The sequence below is a fragment of the Pelobates fuscus genome, chromosome 2, assembly GCF_036172605.1.
Source record: "Pelobates fuscus isolate aPelFus1 chromosome 2, aPelFus1.pri, whole genome shotgun sequence".
Taxonomy (NCBI): Eukaryota; Metazoa; Chordata; class Amphibia; order Anura; family Pelobatidae; genus Pelobates; species Pelobates fuscus.
Genome location: NC_086318.1, coordinates 150,882,582 through 150,901,488, shown reverse-complemented (window position 1 = coordinate 150,901,488; position 18,907 = coordinate 150,882,582). Strand labels below are relative to the sequence as shown.

The window sequence follows — 18,907 nt, the reverse complement described above, 5'->3', positions numbered from 1 at the left end:
GGGGGGCGGACGAGTGGACCATCCCGACGCGGATCCCGGCTGCTCAGGAGATCCTCCCTAATACAAACAGTGGCAGCAGAGCGTTAGCGGTGAGTAATCTATCACACGATGGCGATTAAGATTACCACTCTAAATGTTAAGGGTCTGAACGCTCCCAAAAAAAGACGTCTAATGTTTAGGGCCCTGAAAAGGATGAACTCAGACGTTGTATACCTGCAGGAAACTCACCTACCTAAACAGGCTACTTTTCAATTACGAGACCATGTCTACACGGGCTCCTTTGAAGCCAGGTCGCATTGCAAACGGAACGGAGTCGCTATAGTTATCAAACGCTCTTGCCCCTTCCAGCTGTCTGCCCAGGATGCGGATCCGGAGGGGCGATACATTATAGTTACCGGGACTCTCCACTCCCACGTTGTACACCTGATCAACATTTACGCCCCGAATCAGCCAGATGCTGGGTTTTGGTCCACACTGCGTGATAAGGTTGCCGCATTGCCACACGGAATGGTCCTTATGGGGGGAGATTTTAATGCTACACCCTGTCCGGCGATGGATAGGAGCTCCAGGGCTGGAGGTCCGAGATCGCAGGGACGCGGGGGACAGGACCGCCAGCTTAAGACCTTTATTGCGGAAACAGGACTGGTGGATGCTTGGAGGGCGCAACACCCTATGGACAGAGATTATACTTTTTACTCTGCTCCCCATGGCACCTATTCTAGAATAGACCTATTTTTAATAAATGCAGCTAGCCTTTCCAGGCTCTCGAGCTCAGAGGTGGGAAGTATATCCTGGTCTGACCACGCTGACGCATCTATAGTCTTAGGTAATCTTTGCATGGCGAGCCCATGGTCCTGGAAACTAAATTCATCGCTGCTGAGAGATGAGTCGATTCTAGACAGCATTCGGAAGGCTATTACGGATTACTTTCAGGTCAACACCACACCTGACGTAAGCAACAGCACGATTTGGGCTGCACACAAGGCAGTCATAAGAGGGGAATTGATTAAACTGGCCACAAGAAAGAAACGACTAAAACACCTTCACCTGGAAACTCTGCTTAAACGGCTGAGGAACCTTGAGCAGCAACACCAGGCTACCCCGGACGCTGAAATACACGGTAGACTGGAGACAGTCAGACGGGACATACGCACACTTCTGCTAGATGACACGGCTAAGGCCATGACATGGTCCAGACGAACCTATTTCGATAAAGCCAATAAAATGGATACGCTATTGGCCAGGACGCTTAGGCCCAGGCAACAACGGCCCCACATCACGGCCATCAGACACCCAGATGGCACGACGAAAACAAAACCGACAGACATCGCAAAGGTATTTGAAGAATATTATAAACAATTGTATAATCACTCCCCGAACGGTCACTTGATGGGAGGCCAGGAGGACCGAAGCATAAAACGATTTCTCGAGGGACTAGACTTGCCCAAATTGTCAGGGGACGCTGCCGGGAACCTAGCGGCGGAGATCAGTACTGAGGAGGTGGACAAGGCCATATCGAGCCTTAAAGGGAACAAGGCACCTGGCCCTGATGGATATGATGGATCATACTACAAGGCCTTCAGGGAGGAGCTAGCACCTCACCTGGCCACGCTGTTTAATTCCTTAAGACAGGGAGGAAGACTGGGCCCTGACATGTCATTGGCTACGATCATATTACTACCCAAACCGGATAAGGATGCACACCTACCTGAAAACTACAGGCCTATATCTTTGATTAACCATGATGTGAAGATCTTGGCCAAAATACAGGCAGACAGGCTGAACCCACTTCTGACTACTCTTATACATGCCGATCAGGTGGGGTTCATACAAGGCCGACAATTGTTCGAAAATACAAGGCGAACGGTTGATCTGATCTGGAAACAGGTGGCGACGAATACGCCCTCCCTGGTAATATCTATCGATGCTGAAAAGGCCTTCGACAGGGTCAAATGGAATTTCCTATTCGCTGTATTGTCCCACCTGGGATTTCCGGAAGAGTTCGTGCACATCACGAGGGCAATGTACCATGATGTAAGGGCTCAGATACAGATCTCAGGGGCCCCGCTTACTCCTTTCCACCTACATAATGGAACCAGGCAGGGGTGCCCTCTCTCTCCCCTCCTCTTTGTGCTGGCCCTCGAGCCTCTTCTACAGGCGATTCGCAGGCATCCGAACATTCATGGAGTAGAAGTCGGAGGGGTAGAATTCACCGTATCTGCCTACGCAGATGATGTTCTCCTCACCGTTACGAACCCGCTCGAGTCGATGACAGCATTACAGAGAGTTATAGGAGAATACGGGGACCTATCTGGATACAAAGCAAACATTCCAAAATCCAGCGCGATGCCAATCGGCATGACAGCTGAAGATGTGGCTCAGATACAGACCGCTTACCACATGCGAATGGAACCACACTCCCTCAAATACCTGGGAGTTCATTTGACGGCAGACCCGAACCGACTGTACTCTAGTAATTATGAACCCATGCTACGGGCTTTAATGAATGACATGGACAAATGGACCGATAAATCTATCTCTTGGCTGGGTCCTATTCACTCCGCCAAGATGAACATCCTCCCTCGTATTCTATTCCTGTTTCAAGCCCTCCCCATCCGCGTCACGAAATCTCAATTACAGCCGCTACAAAGGGCGATATGTAACTTCGTATGGCGGAATAAGCGGCATAGAATAGCCAGACAAGTTTTGTATAGGCGTAAAGATAGAGGGGGATTGGGGCTTCCAAACCTGTACTATTATTATTTGGCGGCCCAGCTGTCCCAGGTGATTATGTGGCATTCCCCTGTGGGTGACAGGAGATGGGTGGAACTAGAATCTTTGATGGTCGGTCTTGATGTTCCCCAATTCACTATGTGGGTCCCGAGAGAACATAGGCCCATGGTCAGAGTAACCTGCCCGGCCATCCTTAATTCTCTACGATTATGGGATGTGAACAGCACCAAATTCGGGCTCACCTCATCCCCCTCCCCCATGACTCCGATACTTAGGAATCGAGCATTTCCACCTGGTATGGCCCCGAGGAATTTTCGCAATATAGAAAAAACCGGGGTTCAACGGTATTACCAACTCTATCGAGGGGGGACCGTGATCCCTTTCCAAGACCTCCAACAAATCACCCACCTGACTCCCACAGATTATTTTCGATACCTCCAGGTGAGGGACTTCGCTAGGAAACCAGATATTATAGCCGCGGCCAAGGGGCAGTTTACCTTCTTTTTTTTTTTTTAACTTTATTTTTGAATGAAAGATCATATCAAGAAAGTTACAATATAATATATGGCTAAATATCGGTATTTAACATACAAGGTGATTTCGTCTCTATCCGAGCAATATCATGACTTTTACATCAGGTTTTTTGTTACATGTTATTACGATGATCTTTCGGTTTTATTTTTATATGACTTGGAGAAAAACCAGCGGTGAGCGTTTCAGCATACTTTCTATAATGAACAGCCTGTGGTGGCTACGATAATGCTTAATGTGTGGGTTGGGACTATATTGTTTGGCTCTTTGGTGTGGTCCTCGTCTGGTGGGCAGTTTACCTTCTACGAGAAACTTTGTAGAGACGCATCTGCCCCTAAGGGGATGATCACCCTCATATACGCTCACCTTAGTACAGAAACTAGAGAATGGGGTAGACTGGCGTACATTGACAAATGGGAACAGGACTTAGGGGAAGTACTCGAAGGTATCGAATGGCAGGAAATCTGGGAAGCCACCAAGAGCGCCTCCATATGCGTCACACAACAAGAACAGGCATGGAAAACCATGCTCAGATGGTATACTACCCCGGTCATTTTACACAAAATGCACAAACTAGACTCCGACGATTGTTGGAGGAGTTGCGGTTTCCGGGGTACGTATCTCCATATGTGGTGGGAATGCCCGGCGCTCCAGGGTTTCTGGAAGGCTGTTGAAAACCTAATGAGACAGACGTTTGGCAGGCCCCTCCCCCTAGACCCATGGATCTATCTTTTAAATAGAACTATAGAGGGATGGTCCAGGAAAGAACAGAGATTGGTGAGGACAATCACCTTAAGTGCGCGTAGAACTATAGCAGCGGCTTGGTTAACACCTGGAGGACCGGAGTTCGGGGGGGTGATCTCTAGAATAAGGGACAGCAGGATTATGGAGGATCTTACTGCCAGGATGCGAGGGACCGTGGCGGCCTTCCAAACAGTATGGGAACCGTGGGACAATAGCGCCCCGGGCACTGGGGATACTTAATGGGATGGGACCACGCACACTACTTCGGGGGATCCCAAGCTTGTCAGCCCTCCCTCCCCCCCCCCCTCTTTATTCCTTAATCCGTGTTTCTATCTCTTTCTTCTCTCTTCTTCTCTTCTTTTTATACTTCTACAAAACCCGTGATATATATAGGGGTTTTCTCTTCTATTCTGTTATTCTTTCATTTGTGTTGTCTCAGTTCAATTGGAAGTGGTTCCTTCCTAGCACAGACATGGGACATGTTGGAGAGACGGGGATCCCTGGGGCTCTTCCTACTTTGGGTGGCCTCTGGGCTATTGATTAAGGTACAAGACCTGTCTAGTAGTACAATATACTTGCAGAGAGGCGGATAGCCTGGAATTCCAGAGGTGGATTATCTATAGGACTGGTATTTGTTACGATAAGAGCTCTGGCAGGGGTTATCTAACATTGTATATTATTGCACAGGATTTGCCTTACCGCTTTTTCTCGCTATGCCTCTCCTGTGTAACAGTAAGGAACTTAATTGACGTTACACACACAAAAAAAAAAAAAATCCCTCGATAGGGGGCAGGTATTACAGACTGCATACAGTGAATTGTTGTGGGTGCCAAAGGTGTTATGTATTTGTCTTTGATTATATGTTCCTGTATAATTTGGCTTCTGCGCAAGCTTACATGTCGTATTGCTTCTGCCTTTCCTGTCGAGTGCAAAAATAAAGAATTTAAAAAAAAAAAAAACACTAACACAAACAATATTTCTGGCATTCCTGTGCATCAATATATGTTTGTGTGATTTATTTTTTTGTGCTCTTTTTAATGTTTTTCAATAACATGGTCCTTCACACGATACATGAGCATTTGCTCTTGAACATGTATTATACACCTGAGTAGAGAAACCTATCATTATTGTATAAATGAGAAGCGTGAGCCAGGGTGTTGTGATTTCTCTTTGTCCTTCACTCTAGATAGATAAAAAGAGAGCCGTAGCAGGAGTTCCTCGTGAAAATCATTCACACCGTGTTTACCAAAACTCCACCAGCCACGTACAGTGGATCTATGTGTCAATCTCAATATGGACTTTTATCAAAATAAAGTAAAGAGGATTAAAACAAAGCAAAGCACGTAACACACCGTAGAATGTTGAGCAGTTGAGCTTAAAACATAGAACACTGAATTTATCTTTACAAGTATGTAGAGAAATACAAATCCATTGTTTTATCCATATTGCGCAGCACCTGAGTGTGCACCCAGTAAGGAATTTGGATGTAAATAGAAGGAGAGAAAAAAAGAGATTATGAATAGATTAATAGAAGCACATGAGAACAAAAAAAAAAAAAAACGGAAAAAAGATACACAAAATATATATGTTATTATATATAATGTTAACAAAGACCTTTATTATGATAAATTACAAGTTTAGTTCTGAGAATAGAACATTCTTTTTGTCTCCCTTTACTTTTTTTTATTGCATCTGGATAAGGCAAAACGCAATTTTGTATAAGTTCGAAAAATTACCTTATTTCAACCACAGCAGTCTACTGCAATACATCTCCTAAAAAGTATGACTCCTATACACACAGAATACTAGAAATTAGGATACTCAGAGGAAGGCAAGAATAATATATATATATATATAGAAACGTAAAACAGAAAGCAACAAAACTAAAGTATTTACATTGTAGCATGGCGAATAAACATTTCCATACTGCACCATGGCAGATATCACAATGACCTTTATTGTGAATTTTAGTAGAAATATGTGTGGCTAGCTCAATATCAAATTAAATTTGAAACGTGTTTTTAAAGCTAAACAGCTTCCTCATTTGTATTGTCTGACTGCCAGAAACCAAAACCCACTGGCAAAAACTACAAAAATGCCTGGTAATGGGAGTCTAATCCACTTGAAAAAGAAAAGAAAGTATTTTGCAGATATTACATGTCACAAAATAATTTTGATCATTGCAGACCATTTCTATCCCATAAGTAGGATGGTATACTAATACAAATGGCCGTGTGTTACAAGGAATAATTAACTGCTATAACAAACAAGGTTTAGCAGAGCTTTATCCCGCTACAAAGGTAGCCTAAATCCCCCATATGTTGTGATTATAAACCCATCCAATTCAGCGTGTGTTGAGACCAACTATTTATGGCAGCAGAAGTGCAACAGACGATAATGACGGACTAAAAGAAAGTATAGAGAGATAGAAGTAGAAGCCGAAGATTACTGGCTAACTCAAACGGCTAAAAGATTAGCGTTAATGCTGATGCTGTATTCACTCTTTAGTTGCCACTTTTCTATCTATGTAAATATGGCAAACTGCCTCGAATTTACGATAAAGCTGTGCAAACGAAAACAAAGCACTTTGTCTCTATAGACCACATTCTGTCTATCTATAAATCACATCCTATATTGTGTCATTTTGATTTTGGATAAGCATGGTCTAATCATTCCTGTCTCTTGATTTCTGTCTCTTGATCTCTGGATTTCAGCTGGACCGAAAGCAGTCGGGCGGTTAAAATCCGGGCCCAGAAACTTAACACCCAGGCACAGATTGTAAAAATCCAAGCCTTTTTTTTAAAGTAGAACAAGACAGATTAAAAGTGAGCTGGTCTTGTAAATCTACAGCATAAATAACAACAACAAAAAACAAAAATAATTCATGAATGCTAATTCTACAAAAAATACCTGTTATACTGGTAAATATCTGAAGTTGTAGACATCTGTTTCATCTTTGCAAAGCTCATCAGCAGAACACTGGCTTTGGTGTATTTATTATTCACAGAAATGAATCTAACACGCACAGTATCAAAACTGATCTCTGTGGTTTCCTTAAAATGTAAATGTATTGAAGCAGAAGAAGTGCTAAGAAACCTTTGTATGTATGGATACCATGCTAACCTGCAACCCTTAGCTGCTCTGCAGATCACCTTTTAACCCTTTTATGATATAGTATGTTTCTTGACTGAGGAGTAAACTGCAAAGTCAATGTTTGTTGACTGTGAACGTTCATGTATCATATGAAGGGCAATGTAATTTATTCTTATATAAGAGCTTGAACCATAAGCTTTAGGAAAGGCTTCTATGTTGTAAAATAACATTTGCTTGAGAGATACCAAGTGTCTTTGATCCACAGGTTTTATAAAAAGGTTATTACTTCATCAATGTTTACTATTACATTGTAAAGGGACACTAGTCACCTGAACAACGTTAGCTTAATGAAGCAGTTTTGGTGTATAGAACATGCCCCTGCAGCCTCACTGCTCAATCCTCTGCCATTTAGGAGTTAAATCCCTTTGTTTATGAACCCTAGTCACACCTCCCTGCATGTGACTTGCACAGCCTTCCATAAACACTTCCTGTAAAGAGAGCCCTATTTAGGCTTTCTTTATTGCAAGTTCTGTTTAATTAAGATTTTCTTATCCCCTGCTATGTTAATAGCTTGCTAGACCCTGCAAGAGCCTCCTGTATGTGATTAACGTTAAATTTAGAGATTGAGATACAATTATTTAAGGTAAATTACATCTGTTTGAAAGTGAAACCTTTTTTTTTTTTTCATGCAGGCTCAGTCAATCATAACCAGGGGAGGTGTGGCTAGGGCTGCATAAACAGAAACAAAGTGATTTAACTCCTAAATGACAGTGAATTGAGCAGTGAAATTGCAGGGGAATGATTCCATACACTAAAGCTGCTTTATTTAGCTAAAGTAATTTAGGTGACTATAGTGTTCTTAAAATGAAAATATAGTCACCAGAACCACTACAGCAGGTGCCTAAAAAGGTGACTTTAAATATCTTTTTACTGCGGTCTCTCGGATGCCAGAACCTAATTAGTTAGATTAACACTATTGTATCAGGAATACATGTTTGTGTTCCTCACATTACCGTGTTTCTTTAAGACACAGGAAACCTTGGAGACCTTGAACAATTGAGATTCTGAAAACATTTGGTGACCTTTGACAATGGAAATTCTAAAAACATATTGTTATACCCACTCCAGTCTTTCTAAACAAATTTATATTATATTCTCTTAGTCCTCAATAAAGTTTATCTGCAGGTGCTGAAAAGGTTTGCAGATAAAAGAGAGGCAGTTGAGAAATAATATCAAGTCACAGGTTGAGACAACTCCCTAATTTACTGGACACTGCCAAAAACGCCTCTATGGATAAAATATTTTATCTTCCCAGTGGGAATGAGGAGTATCAGATCTTAGAGGAGTGAGAGCAATCAGGAAAACTGCAGTGGGGAAAACAAATCTGCCACCTTACATAGAATGAAGTTTAACTAGTTATATACAATCACGCAATCAACTTGAAAACAGTTTTGAATTGCTGTAATTATACTTGTTGTGTCCTGCTTGTCATTATTAATATTCAGTAGATGTAACAAATGGCACTGTTGTCGTGAGTATATTTTTACGACAATCTAAAAAAGAAGTCTGATTTGGGAGACTGAAGAATTAATAGTTTGTGAAGACAGGATAAGTTAGGTTAAACCGAAAAAAAAAGTACACACTTAAGATCAGGAGAAAGGCAATTGTAAAATACACCAAGCAGTGAGATTTGGCCTACACAGCTTCTTATTCAGTTCTTAAATAGGCGCACATAACTTCATCAAGATGTGAGAACAAAACTTTAAGGATCGGATATGTAGCTGCTGTGAAATAAACCTCACAGTGACGTGTTCCTAAATTAATATCTAAAATTTTTGGCATTATTTTGTCTAAATAAAATGTGAACCTGTGACTTTTTAGTTAGATATATGGCAGCAGATCATGATGTCACAAAAAAATGTTTCAAAATATAACTCTGTACCCTAACCACACCTCTGTCCACACCTCCTAAAGCAAATATGTTCCTTTTTGACCATCTGGAGTATTTTAAATAGTGGAAACAGGAATACAGCAGGTATAAAGGAACAAGGCAGAAACAAATTCAAATCTCAAGCAAAAAGATTTACGAATGGAACGCTGAGTACAACTTTATAAATGCAATTGCTATGCACCAGTTTGATTCCAAGATGCACTGTCAGTATTTTCATATGTCAATGAAACCATCAAGATGTCTTTGATGTGGTAGAGTTGTGCAGGCCATGTGTCATTGCACATTGTGCATTAACTATTGATGAGCTTGGAACTTTGGGCTAATGCAGTGGTGCAAGAGGTGGGTATGCCAATCTTAACTCTTTATTATATTACTAATTATTAGACTTGGGCAGTCGTTTTCGTACTATCACACTTTGGTCCAAATTTTTGGTATTCATCCATTTGTCCAAAGATGAATATATGAATGAATATATAAATTAAACCAAGAACAAATTGCTTGTTGGAATAAATTTCTTATAAAGAAATTGTTTTAAAAAAAAAAAGTCCACCTTCACCCATCACCCACCTTATGAAGCTTTCCCATGCCGTGCAATTTGGCTTAAGCCAACCAATCACAATGCTCTGATGGGTAGTCTCAAGATTTACCTATCAAGGCACTCTGATTGGTTGGCTTAAGACAACCATTCACAGTGCCCTCTGAGTCAAATTGGATGGCATGGGTAAGCTTTATAAGGCTTTCCCCGCCCTGCAAGTTCAGGTTGGTTGGATTCCTTACCAGGTAAAGATGGATTATTTTCTTGTCAGGAATTTTTTTTTCTGTGTGTTTTTTTGCAATCCTTTTTTATTTTAACCCCTTAACGCCGTTACGGCATTCTATGCCATCACGGCTTTAAAGGGCTTTAAAGCCGTTGCGACGGCATAGAACGCCATAACGGCTTAAGCCCCCAGGACCTTGGCGGTATTTACCTCCACCGCGATCCTCTTCTGGAGGGCTGCCTGACAGCCCAGGCAGCCCTCCTCCGGCAAGTGAGGCCCCCGGGGGCCATGTGATCGCTCTCAAAGAGCGATCACATGGCCCCCTATAGCTGGCTGTGGAACTGCCAGCAGGGGGGCTGTCTGAAATATCAGACAGTCCCCCTGCTGGTAGGTAGTGTAAAAAAAAAAAATTTAGACATGTTAAAAAAAAAAAGTAATTTTATATATATAATATATGCATATATATTATATATATAATATATATACATATTATATATATGTAACGTCATACGTAATGTATTTTAATATTAATATAAGTATACATATTAGTATTAAAATACACTTAGAATGACGTTACATATATATAAATGTATTATGACATTTACAGCTAAAATGTGAGGCAGAACTACAAATTTTAATTTTTTTTTAAATTTCTCACAGTAATTTGAATTGTATTCATAATAAATTATCTTTCATATATAAATATTTGATATGAAATTAATGCCCTGTTTCTCTTGAACAAAATGATATATAATAAGTATGGGTGCATATAATATGAAAGAGGGGAACTACGGGTGAACAGACATATAGCGCAAATTCCAGTTTTTGTTTACGTTTTGTTTTGATCAGAACGTGCACTATTGACTCCGTCCTGAAGGGGTTAATAGTATAACGCAACAATATGGATTTTTATTTGGCTTTTTGGGGGGGGGGGTTGAAAAAATAGAAGACATCTAACTAAGTATACATTTTTAAATTTACAGGTATTTTGTTTATTACCCCTCCCCCCACCCCACCTTTGCTTGTATTATGATGAGGGGGATAGGTAGGTAATTTGTTTTATTAAGGGGTGATTAACCTCCCTTTACTAAAGATAAGTATTTTTTACATAGTATTAGTAAAGTTGTCTGAAATACAAAAATTGTGAAAAGTCTACTAATTATCACTCTGCAATGTTCAACTGTATATCTGCTAACTTCATGGAAAACAATATTTTCAAAACTGAGTTTATTTTTTCTACCCTCCTTTAACCTCTTTTCCTGTCAGGTCAATTTGCTACATTGGCGTAATATGTGACTTTTACTTCCCGCATCCAGTCAGGTTGTAAATTCTCATTCTTTCACTTTAAAATATAGCTTGCCTTCGCCCCTATCTAACACCGAATGCTACAAAAGTACTTGTTTGTGAAGTAATCATGTCCCTGCTTGATTGCTGTAACCCACTCTTTACGAGTCTCTCACATGCACAGATTACCCCTTACAGTATATAATGAATGCTACTGTCAGGTTCATCGTCCTGAACTGCCGCTCTCCTCACATTTCACATATTCGTCACTTATTTCACTGACTTTCTGCGGGCTTTAGGAATGACGATAAAATTATGGGTTTTACCTACAAAGCTCTCTGCAATGCACTCCAAATAAATATCATATCTAATCAATAAATAATTTCAATCTCGTCCTCCTTGCTCTAACAATGACCTTTTACGTGCCCTCTTCTTGTATCGTCACTTGTATATCATGGTTACATTACTTCCCTAGGGCTATCGCATTCTTATTATGGAATGTTCTCCCTAACCTCATAAGACTATCCTCCATTATCAAGGTCTTTCAAAACATGCCTTCCACTGCAGAAAAAAACATCTTCAAGAAAGCATTCGACTTTCTAAGTATTTCCTCTTCCTATAGCACTAGCTATAACATGCAGTCCTGCTGTCACCTCCTTGTGCTTTAGCTGCTATATTTCATAGAACTTTAAAAACTAGTATCTACAGCTATGGCTTGTTAACCTGAACATTTTTTACATTCTATGTTACTATACATCATTTTGTAACCATTTGTTTATTTGTTCCTTTCAAAATGTGTATGTATTATCTATTTATTGTATAGTATTGCAGGATATGTTTGGCAAATAATAATGATAACATTGACTTGGCAATGGGACAGGCATTTTGATATGCCAACATATTACAGCTCAGATAACTGGTATAGTTAGCAAATAATTGAAGTCACGATCTATCTATTATAATAAAATATATTATAGCAATTTAACTGTTGAGCTCAGTTTTTTTTTATAGTTTTTTTCAGTTGTAAAGCAATCTTTTAAATGTATTTCAACCTGATGAAAGTTTTTTTTTTTTTTTTTAAACTGAAATGTTGAAAATCAAAGCCAAGTTTTAATTTCAACCTAAAGAAGACCTTAAAATGCTATCATTAATTATTGCCGGATTAAGCACCAGGCATTTAACTTAATTTTGAAGTCCTTGAGTGTAATCAATCTGTCTGTCTGTCTATCTATCTATTTGGCAATGAATTAGAAAAGTTAGGATTTATATTTAATTAATTTACTATCATACCCTCTACATGTATTATAAAGAAAATCTAATAATGTGTGCATTATTTTTTATAAAAGAAAACGTTTGACCTCTAATTTTTGTGCCTGTAAAATGCATCTGTAAGAATAGATAAGGGATAGATGACTGCTCATGGACTCTCTGATGCTTAATTGTCCAGAGGACGGATTGAAATATTGATATATTTCTGGAGATGGAGGGAAATATAAGGGTTAAATGGGGATTGGAAACACAGTTGAAACACACACCTGTATACATGCACATTAACCTTCACACAAATACACTCCTGCATACACGCATGGGCACTCTGCAAAATACCCTACAGCATTCACACACAATAATAACAATTATACCCTACATTCACACACATAGTGATAACTAATTTTTGCATCCATACATTTATTATTAACAGTGTTGCTTTTTTAATTTATATCCAAAACCTCCCTCCTTTAAAACAGAAAACTAAAAAAAAGTAGATAAAGTTAGCACTAATATAGAGCATTCTCTGCCAATCTGATATGTCTATCCAAAGTATTCATCCACAAAGCGCAGCTTAGTTATAAGGGCCCACTGGTGCAGCCCAAATTTATTCAAAGAGCATTCAAAGTACAGGCATTTTGGGCCCACATTTTGTGTCTCATAGAAAAGGACTGAATTAAATGAATATCTAAGAGAAGTACTTCACACATTCAGCATCGCCATGCCTGATTATGCACAACGTAAAGGCCTTCAAAAATTCTATTTCCAGAGAAAAGCGACAGGGACTACCGCTTCATTCAGATTACGTCGTTTTAGAGTGTCCCTTTAATAATGTGCACCTTAATTTTTTCCCAGCCTGTAACAAAATTTCCAGCTCACTTCCCAGTTTTATAACTCATACACACACTCTGTCTCCATCACTTCCTAGTCACTTACGCACATAAACACACTCTGCCACAAAACTCCCTCCTCATCTCCATTTGCACGCACACACGCACACACACACACAACCCACCAGTCTTTTCACCTGTTCACCTTGTAGCATACCCTCACTTCAGCTAACCTCTCTATCGCATAACTCCCTCACCTATCCATTTACACCCACCATCCTGACACACTCACACACAATTAGGGCCAGGGCGCATTGATGAACCTGGCTTTGGGGCAGCAGAGAGGGTAAGTTCAGCACTGCTGCCATATTACTTTCCTTTTCATAAAGCTTGCTCTGTTCTTTTTTTTTTTACATACTTTTTTTTCACTTATCAAAGTCACTGCTGTATTGTAGACATTTCAATTGTATAATTTTACTCTAAAAATCTGTTTCTTAGAGTAACATTGACACATTTCATTTCAGAAATTCACTCGAATATGAATCATTGTTGTTATTGCTCTTCACTGTTGCATCTTTTTCTGAAAAAAACAGACATGGCTGCTTTTCATCGAGTGTATTTCTCTTAGAACTTTTAATCCTTTTCTTCCACAAAAAAAAAAAAATTCAAACGTGTGCACATACACAATATCAAAATGAGATTATTGTGATTTTAGTTTGGCTGCACTTTTACAATGGGAATATATTTAATTCCATACTAGATAAGTTTGGACACTGATATCTCAATCCTGTCTTTCTGAGGCTAAAATATACATATATATGGAAAGATAGGAGCATTTGGAGGTAATCTCTCTGAGGGCACTCTAATCAGAACAAGAGGTTTCAAGATGTTGAAACGCTGTTCTATGTTATTACCAACTCCTGCTCTGAGTGAGGAGGGAAACTAATTTTCTCCAGTGTAATGAGAACTTGTCTGGGCAGAAAAAGCCCCCCTCAGAGAGCTAGTGAGGCTTCAGAGAGTCAGACCTTTGTTGTATATATGTAAAAAAAAAAAAAAAAAATAGTAAAAAAAATAGGTAAAGAAAATGGAGAATGGGTGGATTGGCGCTAGTCATAAATGTGAGGATTCAGCAACACTAGTGTCTATAGCGACTCACAAGACACTATATATAATGTTTCAAAATAGTACAAAGCACAGGGTGCGCAACAGTGAACACCAACACGCAGTGAGATATACTTATGTCAGGGAAAACCTGCTAAAGTACCTCTGGTTAATCTGTAAGAGATAAAGACCTTACATAGCATAATGTATATATACATAAAACATAAAACACAGAGGTAATAGGTCACTCACACCTCCCAGAGCCAAGTATAGCAGGCTCTGGCTATGTTGGCTTGCCGGTGAATGCTGTGATGAGATATAGGTCCTGTAGCTTTATTCCTCCACAGATAGTGAGAAGGGAGACTTGAAGAATTTCAAAGTGAATTCACTTCAATAAAGTGCAAAATACAGGAAATAGCAGCACCAAAATAGTAAATAAAAACTCCAGAATAAAAGCACCTATTGTAAATATATCTGCCACGGTTTTAAAGCAACAATATTTTTACGTTCTATAGATCTTGCCAATATAGAATGCCCTGTGCCGTATAGAGGCAGTCAATCGCTTATATGTTCGCATTTAAGATTTAGCCGGTAGTCACAATGTGTGCTTACAGTTGTGATGGAACAGACAGGTTGATGTGCAAATAGCGGGTGGCGATTGCTGGAGAACCCTTCCCATTTTATAACCCTTCCTATTATAAACTGACCCTAAAAGTGGAACTTTCAGCAATCTTATTGGGCCACTTGAGATGGAATGACCCTACTTCCTATGAGTAAGTAATTTGCTCTTTACTGATAGTACTTACCAAAGAGTTCATCCTTTGCCAAAGCATACAATATTCGAGATGCTCCAATGAGGTTGCTCATAGAGGCTGAAAGAGTGGAACAATATATTCCTATAGTGACGAATGGAGACCAGATATTGATATCCCGTAAAAAACTGTAGTCATTCAGCAGCAGAGTCCTGTGGATAAGAACAAGAGAAAATGGTGAACATTAATACATTTTGAAGGTAAATACTCTGGTTAGTCAGCTCAATTACAGATTATAAAATATTACAGTTTGTATAAATATTGTTCTACACGGGCAGAAACAGAATTCCCTGTCCAATCCTAACACAATATAGCCATGATTAATGTTAGTGGATAGGCGCTAAATGTTGATTTTGTCCGACAGGCTTGGCCAGAAAGTCAGATATTAGGGAGGTGGAAGGGTATTTATACAAAAGGAAGGCAGGGTTTTTAATCCAAACACTTTGACATCTGGTTTTTGAAGGAGCCTCAGTGACATTATGTGATGTGATTGCAAGCTATAGTCAGAGATATTGGATTCTTGACTTGGCCTAGCCCAGAGGCAGTTTTTGTAATGTTGTATTACCAGGCCTATTGTGACCTATCTACTGAACTTTTTTTTTCTGTTTATGTTTAATATATTTGAGACAATCTTGTTAGCTAGTTATTCTTAAGCACTTAGTTGTGTGTTAGTTAAATATTAAAGTTGCAGTTAGTCCAATTAGTTAGATGTCATAAGGCAATTGAGAAACTGTCCAAGCACCCTGACCACTACAGACCATTGGAATTAATTTTTAGGAGAACAGAAGGCTATCTACACTATGGCACCTGATGATTTTGAGATCAGAAGTGGATCCCAAAAGCAAAAAAGAGCGGTTAAATAACTGAGCAGTAATTGATACTCCCAGATCTTTTCAGGTAAGTCACTGAGGACTTGAGTCAAAACACTCGCAGTCTGGGTCACGTTTTATAATAATAATAATGGTGTAAAAGCACTACATAAGTGAACTGAAAAGAAACATATATAGATAAAACTAGTTATAACAGTGAGCAACTGCAATATGTAGTTCCCCAGAAACACACCAAATATAATATACTTAAAAACAATCAGTAGACCACTATATACAAAGTGCAATAGAATGTAATATGGTGACACTTCTAAAGCATCTAAAACATTTATATAATATAAATGTTATTAAATATAAAATATAACATTTTAATTATTACTCATACTTATATATACTTATACTCACAGAAATATATTCAAAATAATCCAGAAGATATTAAAAAATTGCATACCAAAGTACCATTAACGCAGTATTGCATTCATACTGAAGTACAATTAAATAAAACTGCTTCAATTGTATTGACAGTTTAGTATCACTTATATTACTGTGCCTTAAAAAAAATGATCCAGATTTAAAAAAAAAAAAAAAAAAAATCATTGTGTAGAATATTAGGTGTAATATTCTCCTAAAACAGATTTATAAATTGAATTTGAATCTATACTGTCAATTTGAAGGGTTAATACTAACTAAGGCCTTGATTTAATAAGCTTTCTAAATGATTCAATATTGTTTAGAAACATTTCCAAATGATTAGTAGTGGGAGTCTGAACGCAGGACTTATTTTGGTGTATTTGTATTTACTGTTGTATTACACAGCCATGTTACAATGCTGCCGCCTATCCCATGTGTTCCCTAGTAAGGAGCACTATAGGGTCATGAACACAAACATGTATTCCTGACCCAATAGGGTTAAAACCACCAAGTAGCCACCCTGTTTCCTCAGGCCTACCTAAATATAGTAAAATCTTACTTGTATTCAAGTCTGCAGCTGCTTACTTAGTCCCTGTTTCCTTTAGACCTCAGCAGACATCAGCAGAAGTGGTAGCCTGATCCAATCACAATGCTCCCCCATAGGATTGGCTGAGACTGACAAAGAGGCAGATCGGGGCAGAGCCAGCACAATTCAAACACAGCCCTGGCCAATCAGCATCTCCTCATAGAGATGAATTGAATCAATGAATGTCTATGAGGAAAGTTCAGTGTCTGCATGCAGAGGGAGGAGATACCGAATGTTTGGATGCATTTTAGGCAGCCATGACCCAGGAAGGATCTCTAACAGCCATCTGAGGAGTGGCCAGTGAAGTTATCACTAGGCTGCAATGTAAACACTGCATTTTCTCTGAAAAGACAGTGTTTACAGCTAAAAGTCTGAAGGTAATGATTCTACTCACCAGAACAAATTCAATAAGCTGTAGTTGTTCTGGTGACTATAGTGTCAATGTAATGAAGGGGTTTAGAATAATACCCCTCTCTGTCTCATTAGAGATTTTTATCTGAAGTTGATGCAAGCAAGGTGAATTGTTAGTGTAGGACCCACCTAAGAGGTTTGCCTTGACGTGGCAGGTAGGCTTACATGTAATGGCCATTGGAGTGTCACTAAAAACCTCCATTCATTTGAATATGCATAGGGATTTGGGAAAGATTTTCTTTGATTTCCAAATGATTCATCTACAAAAATTCCTATAGATTTTAATTGTGACTTCTGCAGATAAATCACTTGGAAGTTTCTCCAATAGCATTAAACAATTTAGAGAGCATATTAAGGGGAAGAGGCCTAAACCCTTTTTCATGTTCAGTTGCATTGTAAGCTCGTTTGAGCAGGGCCTTCTTCCCCTCGTGTCTCTGTTATGTTCTGTATGTAAATTACTTGGTGTCAAATATCCTCTTTTATAATTGTAAAGCACTGCAGAGTATGTTGGCTCTATACAAATGCTAAAAATTATTAATTTATTTTTTTTATTAACGAATGTCTAAAAATATGTTTTATATAAAAGAAATTAAGTGGTGAAAATGATACTGTTCTTGCTTTATTTACTAAAATGGGAAATTATTTTTTTTCTTTTTGGATTACCTTTTCTTGAGAAATATGTATTCATTATTTTTACTCTTTAAATATTTGTTTGTAACAAAATCATTGTAAAGTAAGCTATCACTGTCTTTCATACTTACTTTATTACTCCTCTGACATGTAATCCTTTGTACAATCTATTTTGTATAATGTAAGACATCTAGTGATGTAACTGAATCATTGCAACTTTTCACAATAAAAATTAAATATACAAAAAGTACAATGGGAAGTGAGCAAACTAAAAAGAGAACTGCAAATTTCAGGCCAAACGAACTGAGTTAGAGAATTCCTCCAATTCACAATTCTCTTGCAAATTCTCCACCATCCATTGGCTTTAATGATTAACCTTGTATATTCTTCCTGTGTACCTAAATGGCTTTCCATTTGACGTAAACATGTGATTTTTTTTTTTCTGCCCTCAGAGGCTTGAACTAAATATTATGTTAATATATTATACCACTCTAGAAAAAATTAATTGGATTGGACTTTTTTCAACAAACCAAATTCATCCAGTACAACGCATAGCATGAACTAAAGCAACTCTATCACACCTAACAGGAAGACCAAAAAAATCAATTGCAATTTTCAAGCCTAAATAAAAAAGATGCTATGACCGAAATGTCACTCTTCATGTGATGAATCAGTTTGCAAAATTGATAGTCAGTAAGGCTGACGTGATCTGGATTTGCAGCACGTGCTACTGTCAGCCTACAAAATTGAAAACTGAAGCTCTAAGTGCCCTTCACTGTTTGTATTAGTAAATGACTATATCACAGTGTATATTTTACTGTCTTTAATAGCTCATTTATAAAAGCCAAGGTATTCTGCAGAACTGTATATGAGGCATAACTTTCAGCGCGATCACATTTTAATGTATTTTTCTATCTGACCGCACTCTACAACATACAT

General features: G+C 38.7%; 1 protein-coding gene across 2 annotated transcripts in view; it reads right to left on the bottom strand.

The window, feature by feature from the left end:
- Positions 1–18,907, bottom strand: part of LOC134586902 (solute carrier family 12 member 9-like) — a 242,339-nt gene that overhangs the window by 107,669 nt on the left and 115,763 nt on the right. For both annotated transcript variants that reach the window (XR_010086599.1, XM_063442839.1), the window contains exon 7: positions 15,098–15,255. Coding sequence is in view for 1 of the 2 variants with exons in the window: in XM_063442839.1 (XP_063298909.1) it covers positions 15,098–15,255 (158 nt within the window). In the remaining variant the exon portion in view is untranslated. The remainder of the gene's footprint in view (positions 1–15,097; positions 15,256–18,907) is intronic.